At 46.4% G+C, this 16763-nt stretch overlaps 1 protein-coding gene and 1 long non-coding RNA gene across 2 annotated transcripts; one reads left to right on the forward strand and one right to left on the reverse strand.

Moving 5' to 3' along the window:
• Positions 1-621: 621 nt before the first annotated feature.
• On the reverse strand, positions 622-8247 carry LOC308472856. Its single transcript, XR_013983780.1, has 2 exons — positions 7936-8247; positions 622-2974 (listed from the first exon to the last, which is right to left on the reverse strand). It is a non-coding gene; the product is annotated as an uncharacterized lncRNA (long non-coding RNA).
• LRATD1 (LRAT domain containing 1) lies at positions 8241-10420 on the forward strand. Its single transcript, XM_080998055.1, has 2 exons — positions 8241-8377; positions 9070-10420. The coding sequence occupies exon 2, from the start codon at positions 9107-9109 to the stop codon at positions 10001-10003; it is 897 nt and encodes a 298-aa protein (XP_080854181.1). The 5' UTR covers positions 8241-8377; positions 9070-9106; the 3' UTR covers positions 10004-10420.
• Positions 10421-16763: the final 6343 nt, after the last annotated feature.

Here is a 16763-nt window from a genome sequence, read left to right on the forward strand (position 1 = left end):
CAAAAATGGATTAGAGAACTATAACCGCAAGCACTTTGATAACTTGCTTAGCTCAGAGAAATGGATTGAAGTACGGCTCTGAATACTTCAGTGTGCGCTACTCCACTTTACTTATTCAAAATAATAAGTCTGAACTTGGATTGCCGTATCAACATTTCAAAACATGAGTGACTGTTTTTGTTTTTAAAATTTGGGGTGGGATGGGGTGGAGGTTTGTGCAGGAATATATCTTTAAAAAGAAAATTTAAGCACATCATGTCTATCTTGTAAATGAGGCAAAATTAATAATAATAATAATAATAATAATAATAATAATAATAATAATTTAATATGAAATTCAATTCAGTCCACATTTGAAGCTGGAAATATGAAATTTGCACTTTCTAAAACAATATGAGAATTGAAACGCAGGCATTCTTCAAAATTTGCACTTAATCTGAATTTTGAAGTGCAGTTCTCCAACTATCCAGTGTTTACCAAAACGCATAAAAGTGTGCATTAAAATTAAATATAATATCATGCGTGGTTTTGCTTGCAAAAATGTGTACATTAGTCAAAACTGCTTACAAATGTATGAGAAATTCACGCTTAAATGTTGATGAATTTTCACGAGAGTTTAAAAAAAAAAAAAAATTAGCCAGTTGCTGCAGAAATGTGGAGAACTGGACTTGGTTGAAGACTGGGGAAATGAGAAAGGGGGAAAACTGAGGCTGACAGATACTTCCATCCCCAGCTCCCTTTGACATCTGGTTGGCGACTGTGATAACAAGGCACTGGAGTGGTTGGGCCACCAGGCTGATCCAGTAGGTTCCTCTTTCTTCCATTCATTCTTGTCTAATGTTTCATGCCTTGCATTTCCACAAGTGGTAGGGAGCCCCAGGGTAAGCTTTGCTGTCAAGTTTCCAAGCAAGGACAAAAGGAGTATTAAGGATTTACATTGGATTAAAAAAAACAAACAACCCCAGACAGAACGATCTGTTCGTTTACAAAATATCCAAAGCGGGCAGGAGCAAACCCTGCTCTGTCGAGGCATGTTTATGCAGATACAGTCCCCCAATGCAGCAGCGCCCTGTTGCAGCCTCCTATGAATAATTTTCTCGCCAGCCGGCAACACTTTTCTAGCTGGTTTTAAAATAGGGAGGAGGTTTTCTTCCCCTTCCCCAATTTAAACAGCAACCAAGATCTCCTGATCTCCTGGCGCAACACAGGTTTTCCTCCCCCCACTGTCACCTGCCAACTTTGGCATGTAACTGTGACCTGATTTCCTGGTTAGTCCATACCTTCCCATAAATTAGCATTCACTCCTTATGGCTGAGTCAATCTGAAGGTTCAGGAAGATTTCGAAGCGTGCTCTGGCATTGCAAAACCAATGTGGATATTCAACAGCGTTGCCGACACACCCAAGTGAAATCGCTCTCCTTGCAAGTTGAGAAAAGATGAGGCAAGCAGGCTTGGAACACGACAGAGTGTCTGCCGAGAAAATGAGTAATAGTCACACTGAATGGTACCCCAAAAATGTGGGGCTCTCCAGGGCAATTTTTTTTTTAAAAAAAGAGATGGTTTGGAAAGCCTTCTGTTGCTGGTAATGTTTTACAAGTCTATATTCTTGTGATGTGGCCTGATTATCATAGTTTTAAACCTTCTTACCAATATATTATTGTTGTTCTTTTATTTTTTAAAAAGCAGGCTTCTTAGAGTGATAGAAATTCATTAAACTGCTCCTGTTTATGCCCTTCGGCCTCTCCAGTTCCATGCCAATAAGAATGTGAAGTTTATCCGTATTTTGAGTGAAAACAAAGGTCAAAGATTAAACAAAATCCATTCAACCAGAATTTACACTGGGGGTTTTTTTCTTCAAAGCAAAAATAATTTTAATAATGCCAGCGTTCTAATAATTTGTGATGAATTAGCAGGTGGTATATGCATGCATGAGTTTGTGGGGAAGTCTTGGGGAAACCCTGAAATGATTTTTGTCCTGTTCTCTTCTGCTAAAAAGTGTGATGATTTGAAAATAGTTTACAGTTATCACAACGCAAAAATATGACATCTTCCCCCCTGTTATTGGTATTCCTTGCCCACTCCATATGTCTTCTTGAAATAATACTGAGAACCAGGGCACTACCATTACATAATTCTATCCAATTTTCTTCTTTATTTTCAATATAGCAAAGTCATTGCAAGGTGACTCTCCCCTGAAGGTTTCAGCTGGCAAACCGTTCTTCTGAATACGCCCTGATTTGGGAAGATCTGGAAACTCATTGGAAGTAAACGTCTCAGATTTGGGGCAGTAAAGAAATACTACCATACTAAATGAGACACTATTTTAAAGAAAGCCCACCATACAAAAGGTCAGAGTAGGGAATCTTGGCGTTCCCTAATGAAAGACCAGCTTACTCTTGAGATATATCTGCTGGTGGCCTGTTCTATAGAAATCTGTGCACGAGAAGGGCTTAAGAGCCAGTGTGGTGTAGTGGTTAAGAGTGGCAGACTCGTAATCTGGGGAACCGGGTTCGCGTCTCCGCTCCTCCACATTCAGCTGCTGGGTGACCTTGGGCTAGTCACACTTCTTTGAAGTCTCTTCAGCCCCACTCATGTCACATTGTGTTTGTTGTGGGGGAGGAAGGGAAAGGAGAATGTTAGCCGCTTTGAGACTCCTTTGGGTAGTGATAAAGCGGGATATCAAATCCAAACTCCTCTTCTTAAGTCAATAGGATGCCATTTTGTTAGTTATTAACACAGAGCTATGCTACTGCAGTCCAGTGGGAAGAGGGCTGAAACATTGGCCTGGATCTGGAGTTGGTGTGAGTTCCTGCAACTTCTGGAGGTGGGGGGTAAGGTTCTGATATGTTTCTGAGCAATCAAAATTATGTGGGAGACACGGTGGATAACAGAGAGCTGAAATGAAGTTGCACCCCTTTCTCCTTACATCTATTGTCTTCCTTTTGACGTGGCTTTCTTCACAGTATCCTCTCTCCTGGGAGAAAAGGGAAAAAAATGAATATATTTCAGTTTGTTTTTGCTTGTAGCTGTTTAGTAAAGCATGCTATGTGATCTCCATTTCGATTATCAATCAACGTGGGAAGTATAACCTGCACATGTGAGATGTGGGTGTAGAAAGTAAAGAAGGCAGGAGTGCTAATGCGTCTTGGGAGCAGAATTGGATTAATGATCGGCAGGACTGGTGGTCACAGAAAACGAGAGACAAGCAACATCTCACTTCAGCTTTTGCCACAGGTGTCATGGCAAGACCCTGAAATAACATTTTCAGGTAATAAGAAGATTAATTTATAATTCAGGAATACATTCCAGTGCAAATCATTTTACTATCTGCTCTTCCTCCATGCAACATCTTAAGTCATGGAGAATACAGTTATGGAAAAATTGGGGAAGACGTCACATCAGAATGAAGCACAGGAGGCATCTAAGCAGAAGGTGAGCCGCTGTTTTTTAGGGACGCTGTAGTTGTTTCCTGCACTGCAGATCCTGCATTGAGCAGTGGCTGGACACAATGAACTCCAACTCTTAGATTCTATTCAATGTGCAGCATCTCACCAGTAAGACTCTTGCGTCTGGAAATGTGCCAAACCTTCAAAGCACGCCACTATTTATTGATTTATCTATTTTTGAATTAAACTCGTGCTACCCACCCCACACTTCCAATTCACCACGAAGATAAGACAAGGCTGTGGATCAGACCAGTCGCCCATCTAGTCCGACATCCTTTTCTTACAGTGGCCAACCGGATGCCGAAGGACCCCACAAGCAGGACATGAGTATGACAGCGCTTTGCCCACCTGCAATTCCCAGCAAGTGGTATTGAGAGGCAGTCTGACAGTGGTGGTAGAACATGGTTTCTTGTTACTGTAAAGGATGTGCTTAGCTTTGACACTGGCAACTTTGAATCCTGATCCAAAGAATGTACTTTCACCTTGCAATGGAAGCCTTGGGGGACAAGGGGTACCCATTTGATGATTCAGTGTGATCCAAGGCATAGTGGGGCACTTGCAGACATAATCAGCACACCTTAGAAACCCTGCCACAGAAGCCATTATTATTATTATTATTATTATTATTATTATTATTACCCCACCCTCCTGGCTGGGTTTTCCCAGCCACTTTGGGCGGCTTCCAGGAAAATATAAAAACAATAAAACGCCAAGCATTAAAAACTTTCTGAAACAGGGCTGCCTTCAGATGTCTTCTAAACGTTGTGTAGTTCTTTATCTCCTTGACATCTGAAGCGTGTTCCACAGAGAGGGTGCCACTACCAAGAAGGCCCTCCGTCTGGTTCCCTGGAACTTTGCTTCTCACAGTGAGGAACTAGCAGAAGACCCTAGGAGGAGGTGTCTGGACTGAATGATGGGGGTGGTGATACTCCTTCAGGTATTCTGGGCCAAGGCCTTTTAGGGCTTTGAAGGTCATCACCAACACTTTGAATTCTGCTTGGAAACTTACTGGGAGCCAGTGAAGATCCTTTAGGACCGGAGTTATATGGTCCCGGAGGCCACTCTCGGTCACCAGTCTAGCTGCCACATTCTCTATTAGTTGTAGTTTCTGGGTCACCTTCAAAAGTAGTCCCACGTAGAGTGCATTGCAGTAATCCAAGCAAGTGATAACCAGAGCATGCACCACTCTCGCGAGACAGTCCGCGGGCAGGTAGGGTCTCAGCCTGCGTACCGGATGGAGCTGGTAGACTTAACTGACCCAGGAGACCAGGGTTCAAATCCTGGCTCACCCATGAAGTTCTCTTGGACCAGTAACTGTCTCCCAACCTAACTGACCTCACAGGAAGGTGGCGTTCAGCTAAGTTTTACACAACATAGACGGTGGAAATTAACGAACATGACAAGGTTAGATTGCATTCATTCCAATGGCTGAGTAAAACTCAGCTGAATGCCATGCAGGGATTTGGGGAGAATAAAATAGTGAGTGGTGGAGAACACAGACGACGCCTTGAGTCGCTTGGGGAAAAGGTGGGAAATAATTGCAATAAATAAATAAATAAATAAAACAGATAAGACTAACTGCAAATAGGTGTGTTTGTGGGTACTGAATCCTAAGGGGAAAGCAAACAACCTATCCTCAGGTGTACATTAAATCTTATTTCACTTTTCCATTTATAAGGCCTGAGATTCTTTTATAGCCCCATAGGATTTGGCTAATCATTTCCAGCCCTCAAAACCACCCACAAACTATTACAGTGGTACCTCGGGTTACATACGCTTCAGGTTACATATACTTCAGGTTACAGACTCTGCTAACCCAGAAATAGTACCTTGGGTTAAGAACTTTGCTTCAGGATGAGAACAGAAATCGTGCTCCGGCAGCATGGCAGCAGCAGGAGGCCCCATTAGCTAAAGTGGTGCTTCAGGTTAAGAACAGTTTCAGGTTAAGAACGGACCTCCGGAATGAATTAAGTACTTAACCCGAGGTACCACTGTACAGCTATAAAGCCTGAGTCTACCTGACAGCAGTTCACTTTGTATATTAAGATCGGCTGTGAAGACAAACCTATCACTACAACAGTGACTATGGTTGGGAAAGACCCTGGCAATGTGACCCTATGCACGTCTGCTCTAAAACAAGCCCTCTTCAGTGCAATAGGATTTACTCTAGGGTCAATGTATATAGGATTGCAGTCTTGAAAGGCACGCCTGTTTGCCTATTCAAAAGTAACCCCATTAGCATTCAAAGGATTGTATGCAACTATAGTTAGTCAAGTCCATTACGGTAATTTCAACCTGAGTTAGTAATGTCCATTCATTCTTAGAATTGTAGAGTTGGAAGGGAGCGTGAGGGTCATCTAGTCCAACCCCCTGCAACACTGGACAATTTTGCCCAACGTGGGGCTTGAACCCACGACCCTGAAATTAAGAGTCTCATGTGGTACTGGCTGAGCTATCCCACGAATACGATTAATTGGCTACAGCCTAATAGAGCTTTCTCCCAAAGAAATGGGCACAGGATAGCCACTAACTTGAAACAATCTTCCATTGAAGTGAATGGGGAACTTGGGCACATGCTGGATCTCTCTTTATTCCAATTCCATGCTTAGGGTTAGGTATTAGCTGGGTAGTGGCAGGCTGGGCAAGTCACCACATGGGCCTGTTTTATATACTCCTCCTCACTCCTTTGTGATCTAAACAGAACAAGCAGATAGCAGGCAGAATGTGTCCTTCTATTGTCATCAGATGTTCTTTCTAGGGTTACAAGAGCACTGCTTTTAATTAGCAGCTCGTGGGTGCCGCATCTTGGGAAGGCAGCTGCAGTTGGGAAGCCAAGTAAACAGTCGCTCAGTGGGATGGGAGGAGAACGAGGGCCGCACGGGAGCCAAAATCTAAGGGCTAAGCAGCCCATTTGTACGCACCTTGAACCTCTCTAACACTGAAACGCAGCCTGTTTATCTGGCAGCTCTGGGTGCCAGGGACGAACCGACAGCACTTGTGTTCCAGAGTTAATTAAAACAGTAATCTAAACGAAGCAAGTGCCTGATGAGATGCCAGCAGTACATACAAAGGCATTCCATCCACTGAAAGCCACGAGAGAGAGAACAATTGACACATGGAACTAATTGCAAAATGAGGCGCCACACATGCCGAGGTCCTCAAAGGATTTGCCCCCATAGGGAAGCTTAATCTGTTTCAAAGGGAGGGAGAGGGTGATCCAAAGAAAGCGGTGTGAAGATTGCAGCCACAGGCAGTCCACTGGCATCAGAATCGCCTCACCAAGATTCCTTTCACTTCTTCAAGGCTGTTCCACAAAGCACATGGCGTAATGCACAGATCCCTTACAGGCCCAGCAGATGGGCACACGTGGATACCATAGTTTTTTTTGTTGTGCAACCAATGTATCTGGTGCAATATGGTCCCTGCCCCAAGAAGCTTACAACAGAAATACGGTGGTGAGCAAGCAGAGACAAACAAGCAGGGAAGTGACAGTTAAGGACAGTGGAGGCTGGATGTGAGCAGATGCAACTTTGGTTCAGGTGAGGACTGAAAGTTCAGGCCAAAGGATCAGCAGAAGTGACAAGGCTTCCTACACAGCTCAGCATTACCTACTCTGACTGGCAGTGACTCTGTAGGTTTCAGATAGGAGTATTCCCCATCTCTGGAGATTCCATGGAGGGAACCTGGAGCTTTCAGCAAACAAAGCTTGGGCGTCCCCACTAAGCTATGGCTGCCTAAGAAGACTCTCTGCAGAAGCGAATGAGGAAGCCAACATGTGCTAGGGTTCAGTGCCACTGTTCCCTTCCTCAGAGATATTTCCCCACAGTAACTGAGCAACCCTGCCACATTCAATGGGGCAAAACTGTGATTCCCCAGTCTCCATTGTTTATCCTCAGAAAACTGTGGATACAACACAATTGCCAGAAGTAAAGTGCAATGGGTACACCAACAGAAATCTACAATGGCATGAGATGTACCAGGGTTATAAACCTTACTGTCCACTTCTCCCATTCCTATGGTGAACTGGCACCAGGATGCTGTCTCTGCAGCAATTGGGGTTTGCAACCCCCTAACCTCTGACACACTTTCTAGGAGCCCCCAACAGCTTTTCTCATGGGGGCAATAAACGTCCTACTTCCTCCCAAAGATGCATTCATTTAAATTTAATGCACACATTTTGGCAAAGGCACATAGGGAATTAGCTTTCCCTTTGCTGATTTAACAGCTGGTTGCGGGTTTGAATTTTTGTGTCAGGTGTTTCACAGAAAAAGATCCTCCATTCCCCAAATCTAAGCATCGATGATAAAGAGGGAGGAAAATCACAACGGCTGATAACCAAGCGTCTGCAAGTCGTGACATTGCGCAGATCCATTATTTAGGAGGATACCGCGTAGGGGCGAGGGGGGCGGGGCGGAGGCTGGGGCTTCCCTTCTCAGCACAAGCGGCTCGCCACACGCCGCTGCCACCACTAGGCCCGCCAGCCCCTCACCTCCCTAGCCGGGCGCGCAAAGATCCAGGCGGGCAGCCGGGGGCTTCGCTGCTGCTGCTGCCGCAGGCGAGCAGACGGCGGGCGTCTGGCATCCCACCCTTGCCGCGCGGATGATTGACACTCCGGAGGATGGCTCGACTTTTCCACGCGCGGAGCCTAGCAGCCAATGAGCACGGCCAAGGGCGGGCCTTGGTATCCGGAGCAGCTGCTACTTTAGACTCGCCGGTGCTGCCGAAGGGAGACCAGAGCCGAGAAGGACCGGACAGGGGAAAGGGCGCAGGAGGGAGAGCGGGCGCGCATGCCAGTCGGGACCCTTGGACGGCGGGTGCCCAGGAGGAGGAAGACCTGGCGCGACTCCTCGTCGTCCGCAGCGGCAGCCCCCATGGCGACCAGAGGACTTTAAAGGAGTTCGGGGGCTTTGGCAGGATCTGGGCGATTCCGGGTACGCAGAGGGCGAGCACCGCAGACGAAAGGATTTCTTTTTTCCTTATTTTTTCCTCCCCAGCATCCGCCCCGTCGGGGCTAAGCTGCTTGGAAGGTCACGGCCAAGGCATCGCTTGGGGTCAAGGGGGGAAAGGGCAGCGCCACTGCCTCTCCCGCTCCGGAGCGGCACATTGTTGCAACTGGAAGCGAGAAGGCTGCCAAGCTTCCTCGGAGGAGTGAAGCGAGAGGCGGGGAAAGGAGCGCCGGAGACAAAGGGGAAGCAACTCTCCGTGCCCTGCACTCCCCGCCTGGCTGTTTCTTCTGCGATCGCTGTCCCGAGCAGCCCTGCCTTTGCGCACCGCCGCGGGGATCCGTAGGATCGAGCGCGCGGCTGCAGGCTGCGGGGTAGCCCAGGCAGCGGGGCAGCTGCTGCGAGCCACCTCGGGGGGCCCGGCAGCGGCTCGTGCGCGCTCCGAGAGGCCTGCAGCGGCTGAAGCAGGCAGGCAGGCGGGTGGGTGTGTTAGGGGAAAAAGAAGCGAGAGAAAGGGAGCGGCGTCTCTTCTCGACGAAGCAGAGGCGCGGAGGAGAAGCGACCTCATCTGATCCCTTTCGGCGTGCGCGCCTGACGTTTTGCTGCGCGGGCTGCTTGCGCGGACTCTTCTTTCTCACTCCTCTCTTTCCCTCTCTCTCTTTCCCTCCCCTCTCGCTCAGATCCGGCGATTCTTGCTCTCGCCTCGCCCTGTCATTGATGGGAAATCAACTGGATCGCATCACGCACCTGAATTACAGCGAGCTGCCGACCGGGGACCCCTCTGGCATCGAGAAGGACGAGCTGCGCGTCGGGGTGGCTTACTTCTTCTCGGATGAGGAAGAGGACCTGGACGAGCGAGGAGGGCAGCCGGACAAGTACAGCGTGAAAGGCTCCAGCAGCCCCGTCCAAGAGACCCCCACCCACCACCATCATCCCCACCACCACCATCACCACCACCACCCTCCGCAGCTGGTGCTGAGCGAGACCCAGTTCTCCGCCTTCCGCGGCCAGGAATGCATCTTCTCCAAGGTGAGCGGAGACCCCCAGGCTGGGGATTTGAGCGTCTACCCGGTGGCGGCCCTGCCTGCCTTGTGCAAGCCGGGCGACCTGCTGGAGCTGCTGTACCTGGGGCCGTCCGACCACCCTCCTCCTCCGCCACACTGGGCAGTCTATGTGGGCAGCGGGCAGATCATCCACTTGCACCAGGGCCAGATTCGCCAGGACAGCTTGTACGAGGCGGCCGCTGGCAACGTGGGCCGGGTGGTGAGTAGCTGGTACCGCTACCGCCCCCTGGTGGCGGAGCTGGTGGTGCAGAACGCCTGCGGCCACCTGGGCTTAAAGAGCCACGAGATCTGCTGGACGAACTCGGAGAGCTTCGCCGCCTGGTGCCGCTTCGGCAAACGGGAGTTCAAAGCCGGCGGCGAGCTCCAGCCGCCCTCGGGCTCCCAGCCCCGGGAGCAGCAGTACTATCTCAAGATCCACCTGGCCGACAACCAGGTGCACACGTTGCGCTTCCAGAGCCTCGAGGACCTAATCAGGGAGAAGCGCAGGATCGACGCCAGCGGCAAACTGAGAGTGATCAAAGAGCTGGCCATCGTGGATGGCAAAGAGTGAAAAGGGGGCGCCTGGGTGGGTGGGGGGTCACAGCAGGGAGAGGCCAGCTCTGGTCCGGCCGGCGTGCCCCACCCGGACTCGTCCCCCCGCCACGTGGGTGGCCGCCCTCTTTCTCTCTCGCTCTCCCCCGCCCCACTTTCCCTTTCCGTTCTGTTCCATCGAGGGGGAAAACCATGGCAACATTCCCAGCGAAACCAGCGCCGCTCCTCCGGCTCTCATTGGCCAGTGCTCGGTTCGCCTCCGACTGACACGATCACACTAGTGATACCTATCGAAGACGAGGATGCGGGCGGCGGAAAAGCGGGCGGGGGGTGGGAGGGAGGAGCGATGCAGTTAGCAAAAGTATGCGGACAAAGTCACTCCTGGCTATCGATGTTGATCATAGCTCCCAGCGTGCTTAATAAAATTTCAAATTGATTTTTCTCCCCCTTTTTTAAAAAAAGCGTTCATGACTTTAATCCATAAGAAGAGTGGCTGAGATTTTTTTTATATATACTTATTTTATTATTGATAAGCAAATGCTGGAGTCCTTGGTTATCTTAGCTGATTTCTTAGGGTTTGATGGTTGACTCAAGGTGTGTGTGGTTTTTTCCTCCAAGGTGATTTAACAGCGGTTCTGGGCATGGTGCGTTTACTCAGGAGTAAACCCCCATTGAGCTCACTGGGATTTGCTCTGAAGTGTGCATAGTCTCATTGAACACAGTGGGACTTACTTCTGAGTAAGCATATGCAAATATGCACTGTATGGCTGTCATCCTATGCTCAAATCATCTGTGACTAAGCACGGGTTCAAACTCAGTGGGACTTTCTATTTAACCTTTGTTCAACCCTCTTTAACACCATCAACCACCCTATAGTTACTGGTGTTTTGCTTTTAAAAGGGGGGGTGTAATTCTACCCTTCCTTTCCTGCTTTTAGTGGATGCTCATGGGTGAAGTAGAGATTCTAATTTGTGTTAATGACTGTGAGTGTACAGAGCCAAGTGGTGGTATTTACTCCAGTTTAATTAGTATGATCTTCAAGGGTGTCATTCTGTGTCAGATTATTGGACCAAGCAGAGAAGGAGCGAGGGTTGAGTTTCATGCTGAACGCTGTAGTTCTTCCTTGGTGGCCAGCCATACAACCAGTGCTACAATTACAGGGAAGGAAGAGGAGCAGAGAGAAACCAGCTCAATGTCTTTACCTTTTTAGGATCCACCCCATTCCACTTACTGGTTTGAAGAGGCTGTGGGAGGATGCTTTAATGAAGAATGAGGCTATTATTGTTTCTTTATTGCCCACAAGGAGCTCAAAGTGTGAGCGATTCTCTCCCTCCTCCATTAACCTCCACAATAACTCATGAGATTGGTTAGGCTGAGAGACAGTGACTGGCCCAAGGTCATCTAGTGAGTGGGGATTTGAACCCTGTTCTCCCAGATCCTAGTCCAATGCTCTGACCAGTGAACCACACTGGCTCTCAATGGTCTACCTTCAGGGATGGAGACAAGGTGCATCAGAATACCAGATGCTGGTAATTGTAAGTTGAGAGTCCACTACTGTGGTCATATCCTGCATGTTGACATCTCATATGCTTCTGCCTGGCCATTGTAAGAACAGATTTCTGGATTAGATGAGCTTTTGGCTCAATCCAGTGGGGCCATTTTTATGTTCTACAGGTGGCCTTCAGGGAGTCTAAAGGGTATTTATAATGAGGCCCTTGCATGCCTTCCCCCTCTCCAACAGAGATAGCCAATGTCATGCTTTCCAGATGTGGTTAGGTTAGAACTCTTAGCAAACTTGACCACTGGTTGTGGCTGATGGGAGCCCAGCAACTACAGGATGGAAAGAGCCTGCAGGTAATCTAGTTTTAACCATCACCCACAGTTTCAATAGAAGCAAGGTTCACAGTGCAATCCTAGACATGTCTACTAGAAGGAAGCCCCAATGGGACTTGCTTCTAGGTAAGTGTGCATAGGATTTGAGCCTTGGATTGGTACCCAAAAAGAGAGCGCCCATAATCAAGTGAGAAATGAAATAAAGCGGCATAGATTTGGGCAAAGGAACAAAGTTCCCACAGATGTTTAGAGTACACACTGTAGGGTGTTTGTGTGTGACTTTTTAAAATAATGATGTACCCAGGGCCTTAAACTGCAACTGGTTTTGTGATGACAGGATTCTGCATAAATGTTGATGCCTCCCTCTCATCACTGAAAGTGAGGGTGTTAAAATACTTTTGGCCTATGTGCCCTTTCCTGTGACTAAGCCCCATTGTGTTCAGTGGGGCCACTGAATCAGCTTGCATAGGACTGCAATGCACGGTTGCAGTCCCTCTGCACAATTAGTTACCTGTGCGAATAATTTTGCAGATCTGCTTCTGCAGTGTTCCCTGTACACTAATGCTGCCCTCTGCAATACTTAGCACTGACCTTTTTCTGTTGAGTGTCAGGAGTTGGGAGCTGGTGACTTGCCTGCTTTTCTGGAGGCCAGATCCATTCTCGAAAGAAAAATATGTACTGCAGTACTTGATGCACATTGCTCCAAGTGGGAGAACTTCCACGATTTCTGCTGGTTAGTCCTCTGCCTTCTATGCTTAAGGGGTTTGTGGACCTCTGCAGCTTTGATCTCCTGCATATTACCCAGCCGTTGTACAACTACAGTACTTGCACTGTGTGTTGCTATATTCTTTTTTTTTTTTTAAAGCAATTTATTAAATTTTACAATAAAAATAGACATAATAAACAATGTAACATCGATCTTAACATATTTTCACATTTTCTTTGGACTTCCTCACACCTCCCGCTCCCATTTTCATCGTTAAAACATTTTGTCAGCAATTTATCATCTTGTTTAAATTCTTATATCCCTTCTATATTTCGTAATCATATAATTCTCAAAAGGAGCTAATTTTTCACAGTCTTACTTTTTTTCTTAAAAAAACTTCTAAATTTAGTGGTGCTCAGTTGTTTTAGTCTAGCATCTTATTTAGCATTCACTCAAATTACAATACTTTTGTAAATAGTTCTTAAATTTCTTCCAGTCCTCCTCAATCCTCTCTTCTCCCAGGTCACGGATTCTGCCGGTCATTTCAGCCAGTTCCATGTAGTCTATCAGTTGTATCTGCCATTCTTCCAGTGTGGGTAGATCTTGGGTTTTCCAATGTTTTGCGAGAAGTATCCTTGCTGCTGTTGTTGCATACATAAAGAATGTCTGGTCCTTCTTTACCACCCCTTGGCCGACAATACCCAAAAGGAAAGCCTCTGGTTTCTTAGTGAAGGTATATTTAAATACCTTTTTCAGTTCATTATAGATCATTTCCCAGAACGCCTTCACTTTAGGGCAAGTCCACCAGAGGTGGAAGAACGTTCCCTCGCATTCTTTGCATTTCCAACACTTATTATCAGACAGGTGGTAAATTTTAGCGAGTTTGACTGGGGTCATGTACCATCTATAAATCATTTTCATTACATTTTCTTTCAGGGCGTTACATGCAGTAAATTTCAGTCCATTATTCCACAACCTCTCCCAGTCCTCAAACATGATATTATGCCCAATGTCCTGTGCCCACCTTATCATAGCCGATTTAACCGTTTCGTCTTGTGTATTCCATTTCAACAGCAAGTTGCTATATTCTTCTCTGCCTGCACAAGAATACTCTACAGGGAGGCAGAGGGAGGTGAGTACATTTCAGACAATAGCTGTTCATTATTTATAGTTCCACGTTGACAAAGCTGTAAATAGATTGGGGCTGAGTTTGCTCAGAAGTCAAACCCAGTGTATACAAACCTGATTTGGTTACATTTATAAGGCTGGGAAATGTATCCCAACACTAGAGGGAAAGCTTATTCATTTGTTTCCCTGTCAAATCCTTATTACGGTTTGTTTAGCATTACACTCTGGTGCGGACAAGGAAGCCGGGAATGTAAAGATAATAAAATATTCTGCAATCCAGTGTCCCATACATTCCAATTGTATTCAGTACCAACCTGCATATTTTGTAGATATAAAATCTATTGTGGATGATAGTATTTTATTTTATTTTTGAAGATAATAGTAATGCACACACACACTCTCTCTCAAACAGAGCAGAGAAGAGAACATTGAAATTCCTGAATCCAATCACTCCCTCTTTTATGCAATATTGCTTGGGGTTTTTTTGATACTGACAAGCATCCTAGGAAGTCTTGTTTCAACACTGTATCATTGGTTGCCCAATGGCTAGCTTCCTGGACTGTTATAGAAGTGAACAGTGGATGTGCTGGGGAGGGGGGAGGTCAGCACTGAGCATCTGTTGGGAGAGGTTACAATTACTCTAATGCCGTCTGCGTAAGTGGTTTTCATATAGTCTGATGAAGTTGTTAAAAGAAAACTAAGAGTGGGAGTTTTTTAAAAGCTTTTGACCTCCGCACATCCCACGGAGTTAAATGGGGCAGAGCTGTTGATTCATACACGCGTGTGGCTTCATAACAGCAACACACAATTGACTTGCATGGGCGAATGAGCCATTGCAGATACGAAAATGTGTCGCTGTTTGAAAAACACAAATGTTTTTCAATTTTGAGTGAGCAGAGATGCACCGGTTACTTAGCCGACATGTGAACTACATTTGGCAAGGGAGTACATGAAAGGACTATCAAAGCACTGTGTTTGAGGTGATACTAATATCTTATTTTTGGCAATAGATCTGTGTTTTATTTTGGCATTCTTTCTGCGACAGCTCCTCACACATGCAATTGTCACTGGATTCAGCCACCTTCTGCCTGAGTGTGCACATGTGAACCAGGCCTTGCTCCCTGATGAGTGTGCAAAAACTTGAAGACGGGAAAACTCCTTATCTCCTGCCCCCATTAATGTGTGACTGTCATCGACTGAGGTTGAGCCAGCTATGTCCTGGGATAACTGTTATGTGCTTAAATAGCTTCAGAAACTGAAGTATTCTGAGAAGTATTTCTGCATGTCACAGAGGAGAGACAGATATCTGCTGGAATGCTGTGCTTCTTGCTGTCCTGAATCAAGCAGGATATTAGACTAGATAGCTGGCAAGCTTCACCATCGAACTCTATGACAGCCACTGGGGGACAGCAATGATCTTATGATAAAGATCAGCAGAAGCCTTCCCATTCCATATCATTTTAGGAAGATAGGAAGGTGTCTCTTTTACTGAGCAGGATCCCTGGTCTGTGTATCTCAGTGTTGTCTACTGGGACAGCCACAGCTCCCCAGGTTTTCAGATGGGCATCGCCCTGTTGTACCAGCTGGATATTGCCATCTGCATGCACAGCAGATGTTCTGAGCTACATCCCTCAGGTGGCTTTGAAACAGAAAGCATGCATGCTGTGAGTTATTGAACTGTTGCAGCTTTGTAGCAGTCTAGTACCTTCCTCCCTCTGAGTAGAAATATCTGTATGGTTGCATGAGGTTGCTGCAGTACCACACACCGGTATATTGAGATGCCTGTCATTTTTCCAATAGGGGTTTGCTGTTTGTTAGGCTGTTTTCCAGCTAAGTTCATAGGATTTCAGCTTTCAGTCCTAGGAATCTTCTGATGGAGCTTCTAAGTAATTGCTGGAAAGATCGTTTGTAAATGCGGCGAGGATCAGAAGTGTGTATTGTGCATTTCATGCATGCTGTCTTATGTGGTGATGTGGATCACAGCCTGCTAGCAATTTTGAACAAGTGGGACCTGCATCAACGAGCTGTGCCAAACTCCTCCCCCCTTTTTAATTAAAGTTTTCAAATGTGCATTTCCAGCATCGAATATCCACCATTGTAATAATGCATTCACCGACTTTCTTTCTTTCCCCTCCCATGGTTCTTTCAGTTTCCCCATAATCTCTGCTTATTCTGATAAAACCATTTAGTTTAGTTTCCTCCCTTAAGTGGAACAACTTTTGCTTGCACAACGGGACTTTGCCCCTCTCTTCCTCCTGTGCATTTCTTGTAATGTCTCCAGATCTGTTCCAGATGGTTGGGGGAACCATTGGGACAAATTTATCAAGCTTATGGAAGGAGGAGAAGGGGGTACGTCCCACTACAAAAGACGAAGTCATTCTGCTTGTGCAAGAAGTTACTTGACTCTATGTTGGATGCCACCTGTGATATATTGCGGAATGCTTCTGTTCAGGGTTCCCTTCCTTCCATTATGTTCCCTCTTCTACACAGTTTTATCTCATTGTGTACACAAGTCAATCAGCATTCCATGCCCACTGAGCATGGCTCAGTCCCCATTTTGCAGTTTTTTTGGGGGGGTTCCACCTCTGAAGACTTTTCTATGAAAGAGTGTTTGTGCTTCTGCAAACCCAAGTCTGCTCATACCCCTCCTTTTCATGTGTGAATGGTACCATTTTGGCTACATAAACAATGGGACAAGGATAATTAAGATTGCTATATACAAGTAGAACCCTACAAAAAGATATTGATATGGTGGAAAGTTCCAGACTTTTTACCCCCCTCCTCAACAGCATTTCATGTCCACTGAGCGTGCTCAGTTGTCACTGGCCTTTTTTGTGTGGGGCTAGCCCTTAGTTCTTATTTTTTGAGGGGGGTGGTATGAACACATTGGTCCATCCCAGCTGCATTATAACATTGGATTTCTGTCTTGATTTCTATAGGTGGCTCTCATTTCCATACCTGAGGACATTTTAAAAACTAGCTCAGCACTAGGAAGTAACCCATCCAGACAATTAAGTGGTTCTAATGTTATATATGTGTCTTTTCTTCCATCTTTCTGTCTCAGCCGCTCCATTCCACAACCACTCACCTTTATCAATCAATCAGCATTTCA

This window comes from Podarcis pityusensis, assembly GCF_964106645.2.
Source record: "Podarcis pityusensis genome assembly, chromosome: 3".
Lineage (NCBI taxonomy): Eukaryota > Metazoa > Chordata > Lepidosauria > Squamata > Lacertidae > Podarcis > Podarcis pityusensis.